We start from the raw sequence: 27,618 nt of genomic DNA, 5'->3' as shown, positions 1-27,618 counted from the left end.
TGTGGTGCATCCATTCAATGAAAGAGGATTTGGCCGCAAAGAAGAAGATTGATACATGCTACAACATGGATGAACCTCAAAAACATTACGCTAAATGAAAGAAGCCAGATGAAAAAAAAAAATCACATATGATTCTATTTACACAAAATGTCCAGAATGGATAAATCCATAGAGACAGCAGATTTGTGGTTGCCAGGGGCTGGGGTAAGGAAGGAATTGAGAGTGACTGGTATCAGGTATGGGGCTTGACGGTGATGCAAATGTTCTGAAATGAGATGGTGGTGATGGTTGCATAACACTGTGAATATACTAGAACGACCAAACTGTACAACTTCACAGTGAAAATCTTATGTTATGTGGCATTTATCCCAATTTTTAGAAATTTGTGTGTGGGGGGGGAAAGACCCCAAAGAATCAAGAGATTCTTTGGTGAAACATTTTGTAACTGGGAAAAGAATTTAAAACCGTAATTCTCAAGCATACTATACTATCCTGGGAGGGGAATGGAAGCAAGAATGCAAAGGGTAGCAAGTGTTAGATTTCCTACCAAGCTCACTGCAAAAGACAGTTCACAGAGTTTCCAAAAAAAGTCTTAGATGAGAGTTCTATTCTATGCAATCATGTCTTTAAAGATCAGGTGTAAAGTTCATTATATTTGATGGCCTCCATCCAATCTATGAAAGGTATGCATCCTCCTTATCATAAAATAAGAAAACTCCTACATAAAATCATTGACATTTGCAAGGAATCACTCCACTATGTTATTTAAACTGTTTCCATCCATTTATTTATTTTACCTCAAAGGCAGAAACCCCCTAATATTATCCTATGATGTCATTTAGAGACCCACTCTTTGTGGATTCTATACAGTAGACAGCACAAATAGAAACAGACATGGGGCGCCTGGGTGGCTCAGTTGTTAAGCGTCTGCCTTCAGCTCAGGTCATGATCCCGGAGTCCTGGGATCGAGCCCCGCATCAGGCTCCCTGCTCCGCGGGAAGCCTGCTTCTCCCTCTCTCACTCCCCCTGCCTGTGTTCCCTCTCTCGCGGTCTCTGTCAAATAAATAAATAAAATCTTAAAAAAAAAAAAAAAAAAGAAAGAAACAGACATAGCCATTATCCTTGTCCTTGCTCTGCAGTTGGTTTCTAAGTCTTGCCGGCCTACCACTTATATGAATTTCTCTTTTAGGAATTAGTCTATCTTTAATGATGTCAACTACATATCCACAATCTCAGGGAAGTTATAATGTGGCACAGTTTCTCTATTTGAAGAGCTGTACACATAATATGCTAATAGTGACCGTTAACTTAAGCAGGGTCACTGTCAGAAGAAAAGGGTAGCTCTAAACTGCTCAAATGCTAATAATCAACAGACAAGGATGTTATATTCAAACAGAATCCTGCTTTTAAAAAATTAGGCCACAGGGGCGCCTGGGTGGCTCAGTCGTTAAGCGTCTGCCTTCGGCTCAGGTCATGATCCCAGGGTCCTGGGATCGAGCCCTGCATCGGGCTCCCTGCTCCGCGGGAAGCCTGCTTCTCCCTCTCCCACTCCCCCTGCTTGTGTTTCCTCTCTCGCTGTGTCTCTCTCTGTCAAATAAATAAAATCTTAAAAAAAAAAAAAAAAAATTAGGCCACAGACGGGGAGGAAATATTTGCAAATCATATATGTGATAAAGGGCCTGTATCCAGAATATATAAAGAACCCTTATAAACTCAGTAAGTAAAAGACAAACAACTCAATTAAAAAATGGGCAAAAGATTTGAATAGACATCTCCCAAACCAGATTTACAGAGGGAAAATAAGCATCATAGAAGATGCTCAGCATCATTAGTCATAAGAGAAAGGCAAATTAAAACTACAGTGAACTACACTATATACCTACTAGAATGGCCATAATAGAAAAGACAATGACAGTGCCATCAAGATGGAGAACAGTAATTCTGAAACACTGCTGATAGAAATGTAAAACTGTATAGCCCCTCTGGACAATATGTCAGTTTCCTTCAAAAAGTACACATAAATTTACCACATTAACCAGAAATTCCACTCTTTGATATCTACCCCCCCCAAAAAAAAAGAAAATATATATATATATGTGTACACAAAGACTTACATGTGAATGTTCCCAACAGCATTACTGATAACAGTAAAAAAGTAGGAACAACTCAAATGCCCCTTAACTAGTGAAAGGATACACAAATGTGGTCTATCCATACAATGTAATGCTATTCAGCAGTAAAAAAGGAACAAAGTACCGATACACGTTCAACATGGATGAACCTCAAACACATTATGCTAAATCCAAGAAGTCACATACAAAAGATCACATTTTATATGATTCCATTTACATGAAATGTCCAGAAAAGACAAAATCTTTAGACAGAATGTAGATTAGCGGTTGCCTGGGGCTGGAGCAGGAATATGGAGTGATTGCAAATGGGCACAAAGGAGCTTTGTGGGGTGATGGAAAGGTTATAAAATTTGATTGTAGTGATGGTTGTACAACTTGGTAAATTTACTAAAAAATCACTGGACTGTACATGTAAAATGGGTGAATTCCATGGTATGTAAGTTATACGATTTTAAAAACTTTTTTAAAGACCTGGGTAAAAAAAAATTAAATTTCTAAATCCATAAATGACTGCACCATTTTAAGACAAAGTGAGACATGATTTTGTCCATCGAAGGAAAATCCACATGCTTTGGGTATCAGATGAGCAGCTAAAAGAGTTGACATTCTATTAGGAAAGGTGAGAAACCTCTCAAATATTCTCTAGAGAATAATCTCACCTTACAAGGATGCCTACAGGTCAAACAGCACTATTCTCAAGAGGGAGTTTATACTTTAAACACATAAACAAGTGACTGAAAGAAACCCCACAATCCACAACAGAAATTAGTGCTTCTCAAACTATCTGTAGTGAAGGACTAGCTTCTTTCCCCAATCTGTTCCAAGCTAACACTTCTTTAAAATATAATAAAAACTCTCATGAAGATGTCAAATCTTAAATCTCAATTCCTTTATCTCATTGCAGACCAGTACCCATCTGTGGACCTACTCTGAGTAGCAATGATCAAGGCATAATAAAGATGATTAAGAGCAAGTATTACTCAGTCTTCAAACTCACTCATTCATTTAACAAGTATTTATTGAGCACCCATGTGCTAGATTAATCCCTTAGCATTGATCCTGTGAAATATCTGATTCTGAGCAACAGAGTCCATACCATTCTACCAGAAGTTTGGGGTCGTGTATCCCCAGGTTGCTGAAAGAGGTGGCCTGCTTCATGGAATTGTTTTTAATTAACCATGTACATTTTGGCTAGCAATCCTAGTTTTGACATATTCGTTTAAACCTTCCAACAGCACTTTAATATCAACTCAATGCTCCCCACAGCATACTTCTGAATCCATATTCATTCAAAAGAATACAACATATAATTACTAAACAATTATTTAATAACAGCCTAGCATCACTAGGACACTAAGTATATAGTAAAGAATAAGACAACACCTCCAACTCTGCCCTCTCAGAGCTTACATTCAAGTGGGGAGAGAGACAATAAACCAAATGAATATGTAAAATATATTTTATTTTATTATTTTTTAAAGATTTTATTTATTTATTTATTTTTTTAAAGATTTTTATTTATTCATTTGCGAGAGAGACGGAGAGAGAACAAGCAGAGGGAGAGGCAGAGGGAGAGGGAGAAGCAGGCTCCCTGCTGAGCAAGGAGCCCGATGCGGGACTCGATCCCAGGACCCTGGGATCATGACCTGAGCAGAAGGCAGACGCTTAACCATCTGAGCCACCCAGGCACCCAAGATTTTATTTATCTGACAGAGAGAGACACAGTGAGAGAGGGAACACAAGCAGGGGGAGTGGGAGAGGAAGAAGCAGGCTTCCCGCCGAGCAGGGAGCTGGATGTGGGGCTCGATCCCAGGACCCTGGGATCATGAACTGAGCCGAAGGCAGGCGCTTAACGACTAAGCCACCCAGGTGCCCCAATATATTGTATTTTAGATGATGATAAATACTATGGAAAAAAATTAAGCAGGATTTGGGAGGGGGGCATTTAGGATGTGCAAGACTGAGGTAGAGGGAGTTGGGGTGGATAACAGGTTTCACAATTTTAAATAAGGTAGCCAGAAAGGACCTCACTGAGAAGATAATATCTGAACAAAGACCTGAAGGAGGTGACCAAGCGATCCAAGCAGATGAGAGAAGAATGTTCCAGAAAAAGTACAAAAGCCCTATGGCAGAAGCACGCTCCTGGAAACAGCAAGCAGTGTGGTAGCACATACTCTTTTCATACTTCTGTAATAGCAAAACCCAATTACTTTAAAATCCTCCATTAGGGTGCCTGGGTGGCTCAGTCGTTAAGCATCTGCCTTCGGCTCAGGTCATGATCCCAGGGTCCTGGGATCGAGTCCCACATCAGGATCCTTGCTCCGCGGGAAGCCTGCTTCTCTCTCTCCCACTCCCCCTGCTTGTGTTCCCTCTCTTGCTGTGTCTCTCTCTGTCAAATAAATAAATAAAATCTTAAAAAAATAAAATCCTCCATTAGACTCTCAGGGCTTTGAGGGTGGGAGTCAAATCTTATACATCTTTACATCCCCTGTTCTTGTCGTCGTTGAAAAACAAGATTGTTTAAGCTATTAGTATTCTTACATTGTGATGGTACAAACATGTTTCTTTCCTCCCCAATATCCCCCTCCCATAAATTCGCTGTGTTGCAAGACCATAAAGTCCCTGCTGCCTACCCAATTAGAAATGCCAATTATCCTAGACTCTTCCTCCTTCACTCTCAACATCCAGTCACTAAATGCTGTCCATTCTTTTTTACACTATTAGTGGCCCCCAAATGGTCTCCTTTTCCGCAGCCTTTCCTTCCAAAGAGATAACTGCAATAAAAAAAGACAATTTGTCTTCATTTTTTAATATATTAATTTTAAATTCAAGCTCATTTTATATGTAGCCTATGTGTTTACAAAATTTAAGCCAATCATTACTCCTCCGATTTGACACTGGCAGTTTTTATAATTTGAGAACTTCTCTGAATTATGAAGTTCAAAGGTTAGTACTGTGGTCCAACAACAGATTTGTATGTGGCTATTACTCTCATTGAGATGTTTCTCGAAATTCCAGCGAAACAGCTTGCATACTCAATTTTCCTTTGTAATTTCAATTGGACATGGTATTCTTCACTTTCCATTGTGAAGTCTGCTACTGAGTGTCAACAGCTGCTAAGTCCCACCGCATCACAAGTGAAGGCAGCTTTAAATCTCTGGGTATGCGATTCTAGTTAACCCGAAGAATGAGTACACACAGGTGCTAACTGGCTACAGTCTGGTTATGTTCCCTGGTAACGAAGGAAACCTTCTCATTTGTCCAATTCACTTACACAAGGCACATTAAATAAAGTGTCTTAAGCACTATGTAGTAGAGCAGTCAGGATTTGGAGTTAAAAAAAAAAAAATCCCAGATTTCAGTGGTAGTTTTAGGACCCCCGTTAATCTGTTTAACCTGAGCTTCCGTTTCCTCATTTTATAAAATGAGAGTAATGTTCTCACTAAGTAGTTGCAGGAGCAAGGGAAATCAAGTGAAGATGCAAGACAGACGCTAGGACTTGTTATACTTGGCAACACGGCCCAGAGCACGGTTGTTTCCAGGGCTCTTTGAAACTACAAGTCAGTACCATGGGGGTAGAAAACATCTGCACATTTAAATTATCTTAATGGTCGATAAAAACAAGAAACTATTGTAGGGAAAGGAAAAAGAATTTAAAGCTTCCAAGTCTCAACTGTATATTCTTTCCAGGAGACACTGAGGGGGTAAAAAAAAAAAGATTTTACTCACATGATTTCATACTCAGTAACACCTCAAACAATAATTTGCTTTTAACCAAGAAGTGATTAATGGCAAGAGTTTGCAAACAATAGCATTTTAGCAGGCAGTTCTTATTTTTTCAGTAAAAGGTGCAAGAAACTAAGCAAGGTTTTATATACACGTGAATCTTGTCTTTTAATTTAAAAAACACCCCTGAAGTTTTTTGGGGGAAGCCAGAAAGGCTATAAGAAATCGGACTTCGGGTCAAAGATCAAAGAAACTGGTACTCACAAAGTACCCTGCGGCTATACATTAGACACAGGACAAGGAGGAGGGACCCAAAGAGGGAGGGGTGGCTCCCGTGCGTGGTCTATTAATTTAGTTTGCTCTCTTCTGTTCACATCCTGCGCGGACTCCACCCAAAGCAACCGAGCGAGGGGGTGGGTGGGACTCACAGCCAAGCAAATAACAGTCCCAGAAACCGAAACGGAATCGAGGTGAATTGTGAAAACACGGCTCACCAGAAAGAGGGGTGGAGAAGGGGGGCCAGGGGGGACCCTTCCCTTGGCTGGTGAGGCGCCCCTGTCCTCGCTGCTTCCTGGGGGCGCCCCCTCCCCTCAAGCGCCACCAGTTCCCTCCTGTCCTACACATGGGAGGAGGAAGGCACCATACAGAGCAAGGCCACTCATCCCTGGAACGTGGGCGGGGAACACACAAGTATCCCTCAGAGATTCTAGAAGAGAAACTGAGCGGCAGCAACCTGAAAGAGGCGGGGGAGAGAAGGCAAGGAACCACAGAGGTAGCCTGCTAGGGCGGGCGCCCCAGGAAAGAGGAGCTACCTGTTGAATGGAACTGGCCCTGTGGCGGCGGAGAGGGAGAGGGGCGCGGAAGCCCAGCGAGCGGACCGCCGTCTCCAGGGCAGCCCGTCCGGGGCCAGTGCGATCCCAGCCCCAGTGCCTGCGGGGGCCCCACCCTGGGAAGCCTTGGCTGCAGACACAGATAAGAGACACCGACAGAAGAAAGGGGGAGGCGGCCCACTGGAGCCCGGCTGGCCCGCTCCCGCGGTTAGTCACTCACATCTGATACTCGTCTATCGCCTCCACCAGCTGGCCCCAAGAGTCGAAGTCGGCGCCTCTCCTAAAACTGGCGCCCCAGCGCTGCAGCAGACTCCGGGTCACCTCCGACATGGCCGGTGCCCACCCCGTCCCCTCCCGCCCCTACCCCAGCGAGGCCGGGCTCTAGGGCGCCATCCTCCCCGGGCCTGGCCCCGACATTAACAGGGCCAGGAGGAACCGCTACGGCCACCACCGCCACCCGCCGAGGAGCCGCCCAAGCCCATTTGCCGCCACAGCCAAACTTTGCGGCTCTGAAGCGGCCGCCCCGCCGAGGCTCCGCCCCGAGGCCCCGCCCCGCGTTAGGTTGAAGCCGCCCCGCTCCCGCGAGGGCCGCCATCGCTATTGCGGCTTTCTTCCTCGGCTTGGGAGGCCCGGCCGCGTCCTCTCTTCCTCTCAGGACAAGAGACCGCAGCTCACGATTAAAGACTGGGGAAGAGTAGCTAGGACAGGGCTGAGGAACGGAGCGTTTCGAGGGGGCCGCGATACGCGGCGCCTCCGCCCCTAAGCGGCGCGTACTGCCGCCTCGGTAGCTGTCATGGCGGCCCGGGCCACGTGACCCCGGCTCAGCGCAGGCCTGGTTGCCCATTGCTCTGGTTCGGCAGCCCTGGCTCTCCGCCTCCCTCCCTTTCTCGTTTGTGGACTCGGAAATTCCCTTTCTTCCCTTAGGAGGACTGCTACACAGATTTCCGAGAAATCCGGTAAGTTTGTCATGAGAATGGGCGTTTCCCAGTAACACCCCTACCCCTGGCGTTATCCCGGAGTCCCAAGCGATAGGGTCACCCCCCCCCCCACCCTTTTACACGCGTTTTACAGTCTCCATAGACTCCCGGATAGTGTCCAAAAAAGTCTCCTTCTAATGCCTTGAAACAAACGAAAGAAAATGCAAGTTGGCCCCGCGAATCGATCGTATTAACAGCTAGACTCGCCGAATCCCCTTGCCCGGGTCGCCATTGGCAACTGGGGATCTTACAAGCTAAACGGGGGTTTGTTCTGCCGTCGTCGGCCCGCCTCTCCCGGGTGGAAAGTATCGGCTTTCCACGAAAATGCCTGTTCGGATGAGGGGTTCCTAGGCTTGGCGCCTGCGCAAGGCCGCCGCGCGCCGCCTCCAGGGGTCGGCGCTCGGGAGGAAGAGGTTGGGTGCTAAACAGGAAGTGGGCGCTCCAAGCTCGGGGGTGGCTCCCAGGTAGGTTCGTGGGGGGCCCGGGGCCTGGCGAGTGGGGGACATCTTTCACTAATCGGAGGCAGGGAGGTGGCAGCTTCGACCAGACCGTGGTGCTGGTGGCTCTCAGGGCACCCTTGCACCTGCGGGTGGGTGTGTCGCTGTTCTCGCCACCCTCCGAATTCCTGAAAACAGGAATGGCAGGTCTTAGAAAGGGGCAAGATGGGGCCGGGGCGGAGAGTACAGTACTTACCCTCTTCGTTCCTGAAGCCAGGATACACGGAACTGTGGACATTTTCATCCAGGAAGTGGAAATCCACCTGAAAAGGGTATTGGTAGAAAATTTGCTGTCCCAAAATCGAGTGTATGGTGTGCCATTATCTCCAGAAGGCTTGATTTATATGCGCGTAGAAGGTGTATTAATTTACTTGTTATAAAGTTGGTTTACATGGATGTTTAGAAGATTATATATATTCTTAAAAGAACTTGTTAAATGTTTTGAGCCGTAAGTGAACTTGCTCAATTTTCCATTGCGTATACAGTGCATTGACTATCTGGTGCTCTCCCAAATCGGTTTTGTCGGAAATAGGTGAATATTTTAAGGGAAGTGCTGCAGGAGGTGTTTCTTACACGGTGCAGCCCACCGTTGTTGTTTCTTTCCCCAGTAAGAAAATTCGATCAACAACATTGTATAATGCCTTTAAGTTAATTAAACCTTATCAGGTTTTCTTGACTGTGATTTCCCGGAATCTAGTTGCCACATTTAAGTGTTCCGCTGAGCCTTCCTGTATTCGCATTCTCCACCTAAGGACTATTAGGCAAGTGACATGCTTTTTTTTTTTTTTTTTTTTAAGATTGATTTATTTATTTGAGAGAGACTGTATGCAGGGGGAGAGAGAGAATCCTAAACAGGTTCCATGTTCAGTGCAGAGCCCAACTCGGGGCTGGATCTTAGGATCCTGAGATCATGACCTGAGTGGAAACCAAGAGTAGTACACTTGAACCAACTGAGCCACCCAGGCACTCTTGGGACTATTTTTTAAGTTGGCATTTCACTTAGATAGGTTTTCAGATATTTTGGGTTTATAGGATAGAAATTACTGATCAAGTATCATGTTTTTTTATTCATGAAAATTCTGATTTTTATTACTGTTCTGTGGAAAGTATATTTATTATAGAAACACATACTGTAACCAGTTAATTGGCATCAGCAATACTGTGTTGGAAATACAGTTAATTTAAAACCTATTTATTTCAAGTAACCTTAGTTTAAATAAGGGTCATTATTTGTACGTGTGTATGTCTCGTATATATACAAACACACACACATATATATATTTTAAAAATGTATACATATATCCTTAGTAAACTTAATTTTTATACTATTTACATTATTATATGTTTTATTTTTATTTTTTATACAGTTTCCTTTTTTGTTTATAGGAAACAGCTGGAGAAAAATGACACACTGGTTTCATAGGAACCCGTTAAAAGCCACAGCTCCTGTCGCTTTTAACTACTATGGTGTAGCCGCTGGCCCTGCTGCTTCAAAAATTTGCAGGTTAGTTTTAGTCAAACTCAGCAAGTACTGATTGAGCCACTTTTGGTTACAAGGTACTATTTTAGGTTTCATGGGCAATACAGAAGTATGTAACACCTTGCCCTACCCTTAGACTCTATAAACTTACAAATGACCTGTGAAGAGTGAAATAATAGATTATAAAGTTTGGCAGTCATCTAGGCTGCAGTCCTTAATTTTAGATCAGTGAGTCCCAGAGAGGCTAAAACAATCACAGTAAGAGTTAAGCTATATATTACAACAGTACAAGAGACTTCACAAAGCTGTATATGGATATTGTTAGTTAGCCAGATGGTAAATTCATGGAGTTGTGAGCAGGGAGAGATCTCGGTAATCTGGAATAGGCTTTAGAGTGTTCATATAGGAGAAAGGACTTGAGTTGGAGTTTAAATAAATTGTATGGCCCAGTTCAGGAGTTGGCAAACTGTCCTGCAGATTTGGCCCACTGCCTGTTTTTATAAAGTTTTATTAGAACACAGCCATGTCACCTCACCCCATTTATTTATATATTGTCTCTGGCTGCCTTTGGCTGCTTTCCTGTACAACAGCAGAGTGGAGTGGTATCAGCGGAGACTTTCTGAACCACAAAACCTAAAATATTTTTCAGGCTCTTTATGGAAAAGGTTTGCTAATACTTGATTTAGATTGTAAGAAGTGATAGAAGAAAATCATATCTGTCAGGAAAACCTTTATTCTAGGGGTAGTGAGTAGAGCAGTTTGGAACAAAAGAGATAAATGCAAGAGATATTTCAAAAGAGGAGTCAGCTGGTCAGAGTGTCTAATTTGCTCTGGGAAGTTGAAAAGGATTCAGTCTATATGAATAGATGATTTAGATGATCAAGACCTTGATGGTACCAGTAATGGAAAATTGAGAGTGTTGCTGCTTTTTGTGGAAAGAAGTAACGAGCAAAAGATAGGAAAGCTGGCTTATTTATGTAGATCAGAGGTCATCAGACCTTCTCTGTGAAGAGCTGAGTAGTAAACATTTTAGGCTTTGTGGGGCTGTATACACCTGCTGTTGCATATTCTTCTTTGTTCATTTTACAAAAACAAGCTGGGAGCTGTACAAAAACAAATAATAGGTTTGTTTGCTAACCCCTGATCTTACACTCTTAGAGATTGGTCCCGGCTTAATTGTTATATCCATAGCATTGGGCAAGTCTCTTAACTTTTTTGGGTCTTATTATTCATTTATAAAATGAACAGTCTAAAATAGATATTTCTAAGGTACATTTTTCCTGAAATTCTGTAATTTTAAGGTGAATATAACTTTATACAGTTGGGTTGCAGATGTTGAGTGCCTACCCAGAAATAGCTAGCAAATTATTTGAGCCTAGAATAGGCCTTAAGAATTCAGCTTTGTTTTTGGTCCGGGAATTACTCTTGCCTAGCTTCTAGTTAAATAACTCAACAATGACAAATTCATAAGGTAGCCCATCCCATTCTGGTCATCTGTATGTAATTGTTGGTATGTACTTTCTTGGAAATAAGCCTTCACGGAACTTGTACCAGTGAGTAAACATTCCATTCAGACCATTTAAAATTAAGTCTGAGCTTTCTTCTAAACATCACTGCTGCATTATAGGCCTTGTAAATCTTAAAACATTTGAAATGTGAGTATTCTTTTATTCAGCAAAGTATGTGCTTTGTCCTAGGCATCTACTAAGTTCTGGATATACAGTCCCTAGACTCTCGGTGCTAACAATTGAAGTGTAGTCTTTCATTAGTCATTTATATGCAAGTGTCTTCAGTCATTGTCCCTGCGGTATGATTTCTGAACCCTCATTAAGCAAGTTACCTTCTGAAATTAGATGTGGAACTGGAACCTGGCCAAGGTAGAGCTGATGATGTAGATCTCAGATTGTAAAATTGTTAAGACCTCAAAGGAGAGAACGGCGGAAAGCCAAAGACTATAAACATTTTTAGGAACTTTTAGAGATAAGAGGATATCCTGGAAGATTTAGTGTTAGTGGAATACAGGGAGAAGAGACTTTCAAGAAGGAAATGGTGGATCTGCAACATTTATTGCTGCAGAGAAGTAAAGGAGAATGGAGACCAGGGAGCAGTTTTAAAATGAGTAGTGGCCACATGTTCTCACACACTCTTGATGTGTATGTTGAATTATAGGATGCAATTTAAAAATGGGGTTTCCTACTTAAGATATATTGATATAATGTCACGTTTTGAAATTTTAAGGAGATACTAAAACTGCATAAGCATGTTAAATTTCCATTTTTCAGAAAACTTTTATTGTGAACTGGTCTGTTTAATTTACTCATTCTTAATTTCTTTCTCCCATTTTACATGCTTGTGTTTATTTGATTTTTTTAAATTGAAACTTGCTGTATATTTTTATTACACAATTGTATCCATGATTTGCCTCTTAGGTTGGGCTGAGTTTATTTTAGTACAACTTGTAAAACAATTGTTATTAGAAATTTCACTTACCCCCAGTGTTAGTCCTAATTAAGTTTATTCCTGTATACTCTTAGTAATACCTTAGAGGAAGTGTATGGGTGTGCATTATTTTAAAGCTTTTTACAGTTGAAACTTTATAAGCCGCTTTTACATAGATTCATCATAATGCAGCTTACTTAATTTTACTGTTTCTGTCTCATATAAGTGACTTGAGATCATCCAGAGCACGACTGCTTGAACTCTTCACTGATTTGAGCTGTAATCCAGAAATGATGAAGAATGCATCAGATTCCTATTTTTCACTTTTACAAGGTTAGTTATTTATGGGAACTTCAGAGTTTTTAAAAAACAACTTTGCAGAAATTCACATTTAATTCTTAGACTTTACAAATTTGAATAGATTAGTCTTCTAGTCTGTATTCTTTGATATACTTGAGTTTCAGAAACGTGAGAATGTCAGGATGGTATTGGTCCCTCTAACATTTTGAAAATTAAATGTGTACATATTTCATATTATGTTACCTTAGAAGAAGGTGTGAGGTATGGGGGGGGAGAGGGGCTAGGAGTTTTCTTCAGATATCTGGATAAGTCATTATCTGAAAAAATTTCCAAACATAATACTTGATATTTCTTCTAAAACTGAAATGCTGTACCTTTTTACAGGTTTCATAAATTCATTGGATGAATCTACCCAAGAAAGCAAGTTACGATATATTCAAAATTTCAAATGGACTGATACATTACAAGGACAGGTTCCAAGGTAGGCAAGCTAACAGTACAAAACGGAAGCCATTTTTGTAACTATTTAGCCAGTGGTTAACCCATAGCCTCTGTTTTTGAAGAAATAGAATATAGATCTGATCAGCATTTTCTCTTATCAGGTAATTAGTTAAAAACATTTGACCTAAACTCTTAATGCATTCTGTTAAGTAAAAATATAATTTATTTCTCCTGGACCAAATCTGTTTCTGAGATAATCAATACAAATGTTAACCAGACTTGAACACTCTTGGCTTTATTAATTATACGCAAAGAACAGTTTGGAAATTTGGAATCCAAATCTATCTTTTAGTCTTTGCCTGCCTTCAAGGAGAGCAAAAGTTTGCTTTTCACCTAGTTTTCTTTTATGATGGATAGTTCAGATGTCTTTGGTCAGTCTCTTTCTTTCTCTTTGTCCCCAGTTCCACCCCAGCTCCATGCTGTTTTGAGCATAGTTTTATTTTCTTCCTAATTTCTCATCACTGTTTCTGCTCTTTTAAAAAATTTCGCCTCAACTTTCTTATCACTCACTTGAAACTAATCAGAAGAGGTCTAGTTACAACAGGAAACATCATAATGGTGCTAAACTTTTATTGAACTTTTTTTTTTTTTAACACCATTGTATTACTTAAATGACCATGTATCCGGATCTCCATTTGCTGTAGAAAGTTGTATAAAGTCAGAAGGGAGGGAAGTGGAGCTTGCTGAGAGACCCAGGGCAGGCATTGCAGTGGAAGGAGTGTGGACTTTGGATTCCTATAAGGTGCAATCTCAGGTCTCTCTGAACACCTGCTTCAACTCTGGGTTGGGGTTGAGGAACAAAATAGGCAGATTTATGGTAAGTGACTCAAATAATGCCAGGTGTATAATAGATATTTAGTAAATTGTTAGTTTCCTTCCTTCCTTGGCAATATTGTATGTAGAATTCATAAATTTGGTAGGAAGTTGGGGACTATGGATTCTTTCCAAATTTTAATATTCTGGGATACTAAGGTTTTCCAAGTTCTCGTTTTATGTTTTTTTTTCTATTCTTTCTTTCTTTCTTTTTTTTTTTTATGTGACCCCTTTGTACTTTATCTAAAATTCAGGAATGTTTTTCTTCAAAAAGATGTTTTTAGAGTCAAACCTCTATCGTTATGACATCACGAAACTTTGGCGGATTCTAAAGTGTTTTGTATTACATACATTTGGCACTTTTCCCCACCATGCCAAATTTTGATTCCTTGTGACAACTATTTTCAGCGAGTTTTATGAGACAGTGAAAACTTAGATGATGAAGGCCTTAAGGAATGATACCCGATATTCTCTACATCTGAGATTTTTAAGTTGCTTTATCTTTGATTGCTGTTTATTCAGTAGAAAGTGTGCTGTGAATATATCTGTTCTGAAAAATGCTTTTTCAACTATATACATTCTGACTACTAAGATGTGGTACAATAGAAATGGAGTGTTTGGGAACAAGCAGACTGAAATAAATGAAGGCTAAAAAGGGAGACCGTTATTCATGAGACTTTATATAAATTAGCAAAACTATCTTATTTAAAGGTAAACTTATAAATTAGATATGCCTACCAGATTACCAGATGTAATTCATTTGAAAGTTCTCAATGCTGAAAAGAATAAACTTTTTTTTTTTTAAGATCTTATTTATTTTTCAGAGAGAGCGCCAGAGTGTAGCAGAAGCAGGGGGAGAAGGAGGCTGAGCAGGGAGCCCGATGTGGGACTTGATCCCAGGACCCCGGGATCATGACCTGAGCCGAAGGCAGACACTTAACTGACTGAGCCACCCGGGCGCCCCGAGAATAAACTTTTAAACTGTGCATTACAGCTTTTACCAGTGGGGTATCGATGGGCTAAGACTGTTTTTAAGAGGTTTGTTTAGTGCTTTGGCAGCACGTACGCTAAAATCGGAAAGTGTAGAGATTAGCGTGGCCCCTTTGGCAGGATGACACACAGATTTGTGAAGTATTCCACTAAAAAAATACATAACTTATATGTTTGTGTATTATAACATATTAAACAGGACAGTATGTAAGTTATTTTTGAATTGTGAATGTTTTATAACACCCCACCTTTTTTTTTTTAATCCAAAAAGTTTCCCTGTTTCCATTCCTTTTATGAGGCAGCAGTTAAATAAAAAATACAGAGTGGAGGGGCACCTGGGTGGCTCAGTCAGTTAAGCGTCCAGCTCTTGATTTTGGCTCAGGTTGTGATCTCAATGTCATGAGATCAAGCCCTGCATTGGGCTCCGTGCTCAGTGGGGAGTCTGCTTGAGATTCTGTGTCCCTCTCCCCTGCCCCGCCCCCCACAAGTGCTTGTGCGCATGCATGTACCCTCTCAAATAAATAAATCTTTAAAAAACACAAAGTGGGACCATGATTCTAGTTTCTTCCCTTTGGGTAATTTTTCTGTATCTTAGTATTATGTGTATAAAATAAGGATATTCTGTTTTCTTCATCACTTAAGATAAATGAGTAATATATAAAAAAAATTCAAGTTCTTATCAAAGCAGGAATGATTAAAAATTAGTATTACCTTATTTGCTAAATAAGCTCTTGCCATCCTCTTGGTGTCATGTTTAGTAATAGAATCTGAAGGAAACAAATAAGATGTTTGTAAGACCTTTTTTCTTTGTGGTACACTTAATGATTGGCTTGGCATTCGAAGTCTACCTGTTTCACCTCAGCTTGGCTTTTTGACCTCGATTTCTTTTTACGAACCGTGTGCTCCATCACACTAGTTGGGTCACTACTCTCAGAAAAAATGTTTATGCTTTTCTTGTGCTTTAACAGCATCATTCCCTTACCTGGGGTAACCTTCTGCCTCCCCTCTAGCCATCTTTCAAGGCACAATTAGAGACTGTCTCTACCATTAAACCTCCTTTAATCATTCTTGCCTGAAACAATCTCTCTCTGAATTCCATTGTTTTTAAATTGGTGTAAGAACCACCCACTCCAGAATCAACTGGGTACTTACTAAAAATATAGATTCTGGGCCCCTCCCAGACTTTGTGATTCTCTGGAGTTGAGTCCCATAATTTGTATTTTTAAAGCTAGTCTGTGTACAGTAACCTTTGAGAATCTCCTGTTTTCATGTTTACTATTATGGTCCATTATTTTTAGTCATTAAACACAAGGACTGTTTTCTTCATTTTTCCAGTTAGCATATAGTTGTTTTATAATTTTGAGTTGGATGTACAGTGGGCTTCATATAGCAATGTCTCAGTAATTGACAGAACTTAATGACACCCATGTTTATAATTCTAGTGCCCAGCAGGATGCTGTTTTTGAATTAATTTCCATGGGATTTAATGTAGCTTTATGGTATACCAAATATGCTTCAAGACTGGCTGGAAAAGAAAAGTAAGTCTAAAGGGGAAGGTTGTATACGTATGTGTTATTTTTCAAATATATGGAGATTCATTATTAAAAAGTCTGGGCTATTGATAAAAAATACCACTTCTGTTAGAGGAAAGGTTGCCTCATAGTATTGGTATTTTAAGTATCGATTATGGAGCCCAGTGTTAAAAGGGAAAAAAAATTAATCTTGTCATGAGGAAGGTCTTTATAAATGAAACCCCAAACCAAGAGAAGGAAAAAATAGAATATTTGACTGCATAAAAGTACCATAAACAAAGTTAAAAAACAAATGACAGATGGTCAAAAAAATTGCGATGCATGTGACAAATTGTTTTTATAATGGAAAGGAAAGGAAAAGACCAACAAATCATTAGAAAATAAGTGAAGGACATAAACCGGCAGCTCACAGAAAAAGAAATACAAAGATGTGAAAGATGTTTTGAAGGATTCAAGAACTGTTAAATGAAATAAGATGCAATTTTTATAATAGTAAAAATGGGTGTTAGCAATATGAAACTGGCAACTACCAACTGTGGTGCATCTGACCATGCATATATACGCAGCCATTTAAACATAAAGTTGAGGGGCGCCCGGCTGGCTCAGTCGGTGGAGCATGTGACTCTTGATCTCAAGTTGTGAGTTCGAGCCCCACGTCGGGGGTAGAGATTACTCAAAAATAAAATATTAAAAAAATAAGTAAAATAAAGTTGAATTATATGTGCTGATATAAAATTATTTCTAAAGTAATTAGGTGATTAAAACAAGAGTGTATATATGTGTTAAGTGTGTGCATGCATTAAGTGTAGACTATTTTGTGCTTGTTTAATGCACAGAAGATTATCTGGAAGGAACAGCAAGAAGCCTCTGTCCCAACCTATAGACAGGGTCTCCCTTTTTTTCATTTGTAGTGCCTTCTGTGGATAATTTTCCTGTGCATTTGTTACTTTTTTAAGAGTCAGATTTGTTTTTTGAAGGGAGAAAACTACTGGTGAGAAATACAAATGACTAATTTGGTTTTATGATAATGCATTAGTTGTTGGTTTTAGTACAAGAAACAGGATTCATCCTCTAACTAATGTAACCACTTTCTTTAAGCATAACAGAAGATGAAGCAAAAGAAGTCCATCGAAGCCTAAAAATTGCAGCGGGGATTTTTAAACATTTAAAGGTAAAATAATAATAACGATAAAATATATTCCTAATGCTTTAATTCTTGAATAATTTTTCTTTCTTTGGGGAACGGGGAAGGAATTATTTCACTTTGTAAAAAGAACCTAGTATAGGTTGTTTTTCTTATGTTGAATACTTTATTGATGATTGCAGCCAATTACAGAAGTTCAGATGTCTTCATTTTAGAAAATTATCAGTGAATTTTACAGTTAGAAAATTCAAGTTGTAATTCACTGGTTATTTTTGTATCCCTTTGGTAAAGATAAAAAACAAAGCACGAAAATTGACGGTTCTTACCATTTCTCATTGCGGTCTGTGGCAGTTGCCAGGATAAATCATGATTCTGCAAAACTGAACTTCTGAGGGTATTCTCTGTACTCCATGAAAAGGCTAGAGGGGCAGTCAGTACGCAGTAATTATATTAAATCTCCAGTGATGGAAATTAGAAGAAAGACTGATGTATTTAGCAATCAGGATTACCCTCGCCTCATCCTTATTAAACCGCTATTTACTAAACACCTTCCAGAGGCCAATAATAGGTTTTCTCACGATAAAATAAGATGCTTTTACAGTGATTAAAAACCTATGATCCTGAGTTACCTATAGAATTGTAGACCTCTTTCTACTCTACAGTTATTAACATAAATGAGTAATTCTAGCTGTCATGCAAAAGAGAACTTTGGTTACTGTTTCAGTTAAACATTTTCTTTTCTTTTTTTAAAGATTTTATTTATTTGACAGAGAGAGAGACAGCGAGAGAGGGAACACAAGCAGGGGGAGTGGGAGAGGGAGAAGCCGGCTTCCTGCCCAGCAGGGAGCCCGATGCGGGGCTCGATGCCAGGACCCTGGGATCATGACCTGAGCCGAAGGCAGACGCTTAACGACTGAGCCACCCAGGCGCCCCCAGTTAAACATTTTCTAAGATGAAAATATAACTTGCATATCTAAGCTATCTATTTTGACCCAAGTTTTGCAGACACGTATGAGAAGCTTTAAAAATTTTTAGTATACGGGAGCTTTTGTTCTCTAGAAGCTTAATATTGCTCCTTTTTACACAATTTTGGTGCCCTGAATTATTTTTGTTTAGGATTTTTTTTCTTTAAGACATTTTTTAAAAGATTTTATTATCTTTAATTTTAATTTTATTTATTTATTTATTTTGGGTAGGGGAGGAGAGGGGAAGGGCAGAGGGAGAGAGAAACCCAAGCAGACTCCATGCTGGGCCACGGAGCCTGACAGGGGGCTCGATCTCAGGAGATCAGGACCAGAGCTGAAATCAAGAGTCATACACTTAACTGACTGCACCACCCAGGAACCCCAAGATTTTATTTTTAAGTCATCTCTACACCCAAGGTGGGGCTTGAACTCATAACCCTGAGATCAAGAGGAACATGCTCTACTGGCTGAGCCAGCCAGGCACCCCCTGAATTTCTGATAAATCCCCAAACTGAATGTCTCTTCCATTTTGTTCATCTCTAACAACTGGGTTAAAATAAAATGTGGCTTCTTTGTTGTTTTTCTTTCTCTCTCAGGAAAGTCATATCCCAAAGCTTATTACACCTGCAGAAAAGGGGAGGGATTTAGAGGCACGACTACTAGAAGCTTATGTTGTCCAGTGTCAGGCTGAAGCTCAAGAAGGTATCCTAAATATTGTAAGATTTTTTTTTTTTTTAAGAAATTTCTCTTGGCATCTAATTTTTTTTTTTTTAAATCAGAATTAGCTGGATTTGAGTCTCACATTTGAGAGATTTATAGTGAGGAACAACTTCACCTTCAGCATTTGCCTTCATGGATAGTTTAGCAGGAAAAGGCCTTGCATTTAAAAAGGATTTTGATGTCATGCCATTTCTGACAACATCAGATTAATTCTGTAACTCCTCTTTTCCCTCTCTACCTTGCTCTTTCCTTTTCTTCTTCCACTGTTTGGCTTGCCTTTAAATGTTCACCTTTCAGTGTCAGGAAATAAATGAAGACTCCAGTAAAACCAATAAAGAAACTTTGTAGGCTTTTTGTTTCTCTTTATTTTAAATTCCAGTGCCCTGGAAGTGTTTGTTCTCCTGTGACATGCTGTTTTGTAGTAGTAATTTTTTGTGATTAGCTAGTAATTGGGTAGTGATTTAAAGAAACAATATCAGAATCAGCAAGCTCAGTGTTTTTGGTTTATGTTTGCATTTTCTGTAAGTTAACTTTTCACGTTAAAATTCTTAACAAACTATTAAAATTCCAAATAGATTGTTGGGCTGTCTTTTGCTGTTATAATTAATTTAATGCAAGTAAACTTAATTACACATTCACTTTATTGTGCTTTGGTTACAGTAACAATTGCTCGAGCAATTGAACTGAAACATGCTCCTGGACTAATTGCTGCCCTGGCCTATGAAACTGCCAACTTCTATCAAAAAGCTGGTAAGTTTATAATTCTTTTGTTATATTTTTAGTCTTTAGATTTTTGGATTAAACTCTTGGCTTAACAGGGAATAAGCAAAACAAATAGATTCTCAGATTATTTCATCATTTGCAAAACTGGAATAATACCTGTGTTATTATCTTGTTTCAAAGAATGAGAACTGGGGGCGCCTGGGTGGCTCAGTCGTTAAGTGTCTGCCTTCGGCTCAGATCATGATCCCGGGGTCCTGGAATCGAGCCCCACATCGGGCTCCCTGCTCCGCGGGAAGCCTGCTTCTCCCTCTCTCACTCCCCCCTGCTTGTGTTCCCTCTCTTGCTGTGTCTCTTTCTGTCAAATAAATAAAATCTTTAAAAAAAAAAAAAAAAGAATGAGAACTGTTAATGCGCTACATAACTTTTAATGGAAAGGACAGAGCAATCCTTCTTAACCAGTTATATGTAATAATTATACAGGTGTTTTAGTTTTGAAGTTTTTTTGATCTTAATAATAACCTTACAGTTGCTGTCATTAAAGAAACAACTCCAGAGAGTTAGTTAACCTGTAATTTAACTGTTAGCAGGCGTGAAGTTGGGACTACAACTCAGGTCTTCTCATTAGCCTGTTATTCTTTTCATTCACTTATTTAGGAAACAAGCATTTGTTTCTATTTATGGGATGATTACTATTTTAGTTGCTAGCTATACAAAGATTAATAGAACAGATTCACAGTCTGGTAAAAGAAACAAACACATAGCCACGTTATTATAGCATAAAATAAGATGTTACTACAGCAGTGTAATAAAAACCAAAGGATCTGGGGATGCTAGAGGAGACTGTCTAGGGAAAGGTGGAGTTTGAGCCTGACTTTGAAACATAAACAGAAGTTCTAAGTTTGCTAGGAAACTTTACCATATGGGAAGAGTAGAACGTTCTGTAGTACGTACACAGAGAAGAAATAATTTAGCACGTTCTGGGACCTTTAAACAGATGCCTTAGCTGAAACACAGGGTGAGTGATAGGAGAAAAGGTTAGGAAAGTATGCATGTGTGAGATCCTGAATTGGTTTGAAAGCCTATCTAAGAAGTTTGGTTTTTATTCTGTAGATAATTGAAGCAAATCTGACTGATTGGATTTAAATTTAAGAAAGGTCTTGTAAGATGAGAAATGGGCTTGCTAGGTGAAAGGACTATTAGGCTGACTCCACAAGTGATTATAGTCCATGGAGGAAGTGATGGAAGCATTGACAAAGACACTGAAGTGGGGAGTGGAGAGAAATGGATTAGAGAGAAGTTGGCAGGATGTGAATAAGTGTATTAGGCAAGATTCAGTGCTGCAGTGATGGACCAGTAAGGAGAGTGTCCGTGTTTCTGACTTGGGTGACCACACTGCACATTGCTATGTTATATAATTTTAAGAAAACAGTATAACGGTATGTAATTTGTATTTATCTTGAAGTTCTGTTTTTATCATTATCTTAAACTTGTTATGTTAACCATCAAAAGATGGGCCATGGTATTTAAACAGTCTTATTACGTAGTTAAAATATTATGGGAAAATCACTTTAAAGCAAAGTTTTTTTGGAAAATGTGTCAATGCTTGAGTTTTAGACTTGAATGGCATTCTGCTTTTAGCATCTGAACACATGATCTAAAAGTCTTCTAGTGAATCAGGGTGAAATTATATTTTGCTTTTTAAAATGTAACTTTAGATCATACTTTATCCAGTTTGGAGCCTGCGTATTCTGCTAAATGGAGAAAATATCTTCACTTGAAAATGTGTTTCTACACCGCTTATGTAAGTATTTATAATCTGAAAAACAATGTAAATTACTGTCTTTCCAGCCCCTTGAGTGCTAGGTCTGTCATCTTGTCAGACTCTTAATTAGCGTTTTACAAATAACGGACAGCTCTCAGTAACTGTTCACGGACAGTGCAGCCATTGTGAGCTGAAGTGGGTGCAAAGACGTTATGTAGAATTGTAGAACTGGGTTATAGCAGTGGAATTATTATTTGAGCAAAACCCACTTTTAATCTGGAACCTTCTGCCTACTTAATGAGAATTCTCTCCTTTCCTCTTGTACGTTGAAGAAGGTATTTACCGATTCTGATCTTAAGGCATTATACCCAGTATGTCCCCTGGATCTGTGCAGAACCCTAGTAGGCACTGTTTGAGAAGTTACTTACCAGTCTCTTACACCGACCAACAAACTTACTTGTTTGTTGGTTAGAATGTCATGTGAGAGATAATCAAACACCGTTTTTGGATCCAGGTTGATACTTTATTCCTTATACCTTAAAAATCTGTTTTCAAGAATTTGCAGTCCTGCTTTGATACAGACCTTGAAAGAACGAGCATGGCCTCCTACAGGCTGAAAAAATGTCTCTTGACAACTGTTTAGTCATTAACCTTAGAATCCTCCCTCCCTGTCCCTCTGCATTAGCACCGCAGTTTCCTTCCTTTATCTGCTGTGCCTGAATCGTAAAAACAGATTTCATTATTCAGAAATACTTTCTGCTGTCAGCCCATAGTTAGAAGGTTAGTGTGGCTCAAAACCTTGACATAATCCCACTTTTTATACTAACAGATTGGGGGGAAGCTTATTGAAGGAAAGAAGTGTAAGGGGTTGCATTGATACTTCCCACAGTGGACAAAGGCGCTCATTCATCTGATGTATATGTAAAATGATAGCAGAAAGCATCATTTGCGGAGAGAATGAATAAAAATTTGTTTCTTTATCAGGCTTACTGTTATCATGGTCAGACTTTGTTGGCTAGTGATAAATGTGGTGAAGCAATCAGGTCTCTCCAAGAAGCAGAAAAATGTAAGTATTCCTGCCAGAATATTAACTCCTTTTTAAAAAACAAATGTTTTATCATAAAAGGAAATAAGCAGTTAAAAGAGATTTTTGGGTGAGTTCATGAAAGAGAATGGGACCAAGTGAGGGAATTGGAGAGAGAGAAACAAAGTGTTTTTTTTTTTTTTTTTTTTTGTTTTTTTTTTAAAGATTTTATTTATTTATTTGAGAGAGAGAATGAGAGACAGAGAGCATGAGAGGGGGGAGGGTCAGAGGGAGAAGCAGACTCCCTGCTGAGCAGGGAGCCCGATGCGGGACTCGATCCCGGGACTCCAGGATCATGACCTGAGCCGAAGGCAGTCGCTTAACCAACTGAGCCACCCAGGCGCCCCAGAGAAACAAAGTTTTAAAAGCCGAAAAACCTGTAGAAAATACCCCCTTTCCCCTTACACTGTTACTGATATTACTGTTCTACTAGGTAAGGAGCAGAAAAGTTCCTATCATCTCTGATTCAAAGCCTTTTTAGTATAGTCAATAATTATAATCAAATGATTTTTATATCCCTTTCACATGCAGTTTATGCAAAGGCAGAAGCATTGTGCAAAGAATATGGAGAAACCAAAGGACCTGGACCAACGGTCAAACCTTCAGGACACTTATTCTTTAGGAAACTTGGAAACCTTGTGAAGAATACCCTAGAGAAATGTCAGAGAGAAAATGGATTTATGTGGGTACAGCTTGGTATTATTTTAGTAATATTAGTATAGTATATGTATTTGTAATTATAATGTTTAAATATGTTGTATCAGTAATCTCACAGTTTCTGTTAGTCTCTACCCCCAAAGGTTTTATGTCAGATTGCATTTAAGTTTAACTCTAATTTTGTCTTTAAATTGGTAATAAAGTTCCCTTGTGTTGGACCTGACTTTATTCTGCTTCTGATGATGATATATAAAAGCAGATTTTAAAATTAAACATAAGTTATTAACATATAGCTCACTTATAGTGTCTTAATTTTCTCTTAACTTTGCCTCCCTGCTATTTCTTCCCCATGTGTTATATATAGCTTCTCTGCTCCCTTTGCATATTCATCTCACTCTGGTTGCAGCGGTCTGTAAAGCAGGGAAATGGATTTTCTGTCAGTCCTGCCTAGTCCCTATCAAGCAGTTTTCCATTAAGTCAGCATTGTTCAAACTGTAGATCACCACCTGTGTGGGTTGGGAGAATCAGTTTTGTCCCCGCTTTTGTCTCTCTACGTTCTTCCCCTTATATTCTGCATCTGGTCACACTGAGCCCTTTTACTTGCTTAAACATGGCTAGTATAACTTCCATCACTTCTTTTGGAAAGCATTTCTGAACCACCCCCGCCCCCCAACATTGGGGTTAATTGCCCCTCTTTCGTGTTCTCATGGTATACAACATCTATTACAGCTTCAGTTATGATGCATTGTTGTTGACAAGTTTTCCTGACTGTTTCGTCTACTCATACAAGCTGCATGAGGCAGGAGAATCTTGTCTGTCTTATTCATCATTAAATTGTCTTTCTCTCTCACAGGGCCTTGAACATAGTAGACGCTCAAGTAGTTGATGAATGAAATGAATTGCTTTTTAAATTGCTTTTTGCAGTTACTTTCAAAAAATTCCAACAGAAGCTCCACAACTGGAACTCAAAGCAAATTATGGTCTCGTAGAGCCTGTACCTTTTGAATTTCCTCCTACAAGTGTGCACTGGACACCAGACACGCTGGCCGCATTTGATCTCACCAAAAGACCCAAGGATGACAGTGTACGAGATTGGCTTTCTTCCATTTGTTCACAAAAGTTCAAAAAGAGAATTCAGAATTAGCATTTTGATATTTTTCTCTACTTAAGTAGATATATACATTTGTCTAAATGTTAAATTAGCTAACTGCAGTGTTTGGTGTAATGTGTGTTGTCGAACTCTCTCAGAGATAAGATCTCTAGGCCTTAATTATCTTCTGATTTCCTACATAATTGAGGTCGTTTTTGAACACATTATCTTGCCTTTCTGTAGTTTATCAGAGACGCTTTTAAGAAGAGTGTGGGAGAAGAGGTCTAAAACAGATGGCTTGTCCATGTTTATATTGCTATAGCAATACTTTGTTTTTGATTTAGCATATCGCAGGGTATTTGAAGATTTGATCTAATTTCAACATTCCGTGAAATCATCCGGGGTAAAATAAGACTGCTTTTATTCATTTATATCTAAGTACGTCTAGGTGTACTAAATCAAATAGTAGATTAAGTGGAAAATTTGAGGCTTGACTGCCAAAAGGGGAGGGGTCTGAAAAAAGGAATGGGAATTAATTTCCAGCCATAGCTCCTTCCTTGAAATGTTTTTATGTAATTTCATTTCTTAAAAGTCTAAGGTGGAAAAGATCTAGTGTTTGTTTTCCAAATACTAGTTTACAGTTAACAGTTAACACTGTGTTTCTCTTTCTCCCTAGCCCAAACCCAAACCAGAAGAAGTGGTGAAACCTGTGAAAGAACCAGATATCAAACCTCAGAAGGACACGGGGTGCTACATCTCCTAAAGTACATCGATAAAATGTGCACTTTGAATTTCTCTACTAGTAGATAAGATAAACCATGGAACTTCAGTTCATATTTCTTGAAATGTTTCCTCTGAAGCCTGTAGAATGACTTAGTACATTCAGAGGGAATCTGCCTTTAGTTTATTTCTTCTTGATTTTTAATATAGTAGAGATGTTTCATGCTTTGTTTCCAGACTCCATTTTAATCAGGACAACGTGTAAAAGATTTTATTGTGCTTCTGAAGGGCATGTTTGGCTGTTGATTTTTGTTCCGAACTCTGAGTAGTAGTAAGTTTCCGGTTACTATATTATAGTGGTTTCAGGTATGTTTTTCTATCTTCACAAACAAAAAAGTTTATTTTCCTTTCTCTTATTTGATGCCAGAAGAATGACAGGAGTTGGATTTTAACTGAGAGGCTTTTCCCCCTCACCATTTTGTTATCACACAGACTTGTTATGTTCTGGGTCTATTATCTTTTCTGGTAGAAAAGTCATTTATAGTTGGAGATCAGAAAATCTGCATACCAAATCCCTTACATATGTAAGAAGCTATAATTTGTTCAGAAATCAGTGTTTATAGGTATTTGAGACCATTTAAGAACTTACCCCAGGGGTGCCTGGCTGGCTCAGTGCGGGGAGCATGCGACTCTTGATCTTGGGGTTCTGAGTTCAAGCCCCATGTTGGACATAAGAGATAACTTAAGTAAATAAATAAATCTTTAAAAAAAAAAAAAAGCACATACTCCTGCTCTGGTAGCCTCGCACTTTATTTCAATCTCAATAAACCTACAATGATTTTTACAAGTACCTTTCCTGATGGGTACTTAGAGGACAGAACTTTGTGACAGCTCTTTATGAACACAGAATGAAAATGTTTTTGCAGAAGTGAGATACTGCGTGATATAAAGAAGAAACTTTTTAAACCTAAACGAGATAGGTTGTCCTGAATTACACTAGTAACTCTACATTTTGGCGACAGAAGTTATGGTAAAATGCCTTTGTTACCTGACTTCAGTGTGCATTGTTTCTATATGGGTTTCTAATACACACGTCCTATCCAAATTGTATTGCTTTAGGCCAAAGGCCAGAACAAAAACTTAAAGAGCAAACATACGGTATGATCTTAAAAATAGCTCGTAATATTTGAAACAATTAGTTTAGCGTATACACAAACCTGGGAAATAGTGGATGCATAATACTTTAACAAAAGTCACACATCTGTAGGCTTATCTTTTGATTATTCTTCTGGGAAAAATTAGCTAATTCTTCTATCATAAATGACAGATGGTTCACTTAATAGAAATAATAGTAGTGTATATTGGGAGCGTACTGTGTGCCAGGCCCTCTGCTGAACACTTAGAGATAAACCATGGAATCCACACAGCAACCCTGTGACAAGTAAGTAAAGTCTGCATGAGGTTTTGAAATAGTAATAAACATTTCATTATGAAGAATCAATAGGGGCACCTGGAACATATGACTCGATCTTGGGGTTGTGAGTTCGAGCCCCACGTTGGGTGTAGAGATTATTAAAAAAATTAAAAAGAAATAGATTATGCCTATCTGAATCAATATTGTGTTCAAATAAATGATTACTTAAATCACAGTTTTCACTCTTGAAAATACATAGAATCAGGGTTTTTTTTAAATATGTGAAAATGCTAATTACCCCTTGCTCTATAACATTTAATATTTGAAGCTGCAGATTCTAATAAATGGAATAATAACCAGACAGACATTTAATTTTATTTTGCTGTGTATAGAAAAAATATTTCAGTTAAATTTCACTGTATTTTGTGTGCTACTACAAAATCATTGGTTTGCTGTATGCCATTTACTGATAAAACTTTAAACAGTACTTGATGCCAGCTTTTTGCTCTTGGCCTACAGGACCTGTTTGTCTTAGGTACTAGTGTTTATTAACCTAGTTAACTCAATTTTCACATGAACATATTTGTGAATCATACTACCATATATGGAATGAAAACACGTCATATGGTCAGTGCTTCTGTAAAATGCAGGAAATACTGGTATTACTTTAAATCAGTAATTGGCAACTTCGACGTGAGCAAGTAATAAATAGCGTGTTGACTCAGCATAATTGATGCATTGTGACTAGAATCCCCCAATCTTTATTGTATTCTTTAAAATGGTGTTGGAAATTTTTGGAAGTTAACAGATATAAAGCAGTTGCATGAAGGCTGTAGAGGGATGTAACTGTGTTAACTGTGCATTGCATACATTTCATACTTAGTTTAAACTGGATAATGACAGCTAACATACTCTGCTAAAAGTATTGTTTGTATAATGAATTATCTTTTTATTTATGAAAATAAAGTAATTTTACTTAACAGTTTCATCAGGATTTTGTGTTTTGACAAATATTTTTACATTTATTAAACCAGTAACCGTTAATACGGCACAAAAACCCTAACTCTTCACGGTAATGTTTTCAGATGACAGACACGTGCATCAGTGGCTTCATGCCACCTG

General features: G+C 39.0%; 2 protein-coding genes across 7 annotated transcripts in view; one reads left to right on the top strand and one right to left on the bottom strand.

Moving 5' to 3' along the window:
* Positions 1-7,162, bottom strand: part of AIDA (axin interactor, dorsalization associated) — a 36,409-nt gene extending 29,247 nt beyond the window's left edge. Inside the window, exon 1 of the mRNA XM_032422478.1 lies at positions 6,909-7,162. Within this exon, the coding sequence (XP_032278369.1) occupies positions 6,909-7,018 (110 nt within the window). The 5' untranslated portion in view covers positions 7,019-7,162. The remainder of the gene's footprint in view (positions 1-6,908) is intronic.
* Positions 7,163-7,274: 112 nt separating this feature from the next.
* BROX (BRO1 domain and CAAX motif containing) lies at positions 7,275-27,478 on the top strand. Of its 6 annotated transcripts, none has more exons than XM_032422471.1 (13): positions 7,277-7,644; positions 9,549-9,666; positions 12,308-12,414; positions 12,766-12,862; positions 16,128-16,223; positions 17,316-17,388; positions 18,923-19,028; positions 19,707-19,796; positions 21,485-21,570; positions 22,516-22,597; positions 23,147-23,297; positions 24,197-24,356; positions 25,039-27,478. In XM_032422471.1, exons 2-13 carry the CDS (start codon positions 9,566-9,568, stop codon positions 25,123-25,125), a joined length of 1,236 nt encoding a protein of 411 aa, XP_032278362.1. In that variant the 5' UTR covers positions 7,277-7,644; positions 9,549-9,565; the 3' UTR covers positions 25,126-27,478. The 6 variants fall into 6 exon arrangements, with proteins under 6 accessions (XP_032278367.1, XP_032278362.1, XP_032278365.1 ...); XM_032422474.1 differs by having other exon boundaries at positions 9,530-9,666; XM_032422472.1 differs by lacking the exon at positions 7,277-7,644 and adding an exon at positions 8,038-8,129.
* Positions 27,479-27,618: the final 140 nt, after the last annotated feature.

Source organism: Phoca vitulina, unplaced genomic scaffold (genome assembly GCF_004348235.1).
Source record: "Phoca vitulina isolate PV1807 unplaced genomic scaffold, GSC_HSeal_1.0 scaffold26, whole genome shotgun sequence".
Classification (NCBI taxonomy): Eukaryota; Metazoa; Chordata; class Mammalia; order Carnivora; family Phocidae; genus Phoca; species Phoca vitulina.
This window is presented reverse-complemented; position numbering and strand designations above follow the sequence as displayed.

Bases quoted from the DNA above. Each gene is read 5' to 3' on its own strand.
- BROX (XM_032422471.1), top strand. From the start codon at position 9,566: ATGACACACTGGTTTCATAGGAACCCGTTAAAAGCCACAGCTCCTGTC. The intron at 12,863-16,127 runs GTAGGCAAGCTA...TTATAATTCTAG, and splicing joins TTACAAGGACAGGTTCCAAG to TGCCCAGCAGGATGCTGTTT. The intron at 23,298-24,196 runs GTGGGTACAGCT...TGCTTTTTGCAG, and splicing joins CAGAGAGAAAATGGATTTAT to TTACTTTCAAAAAATTCCAA.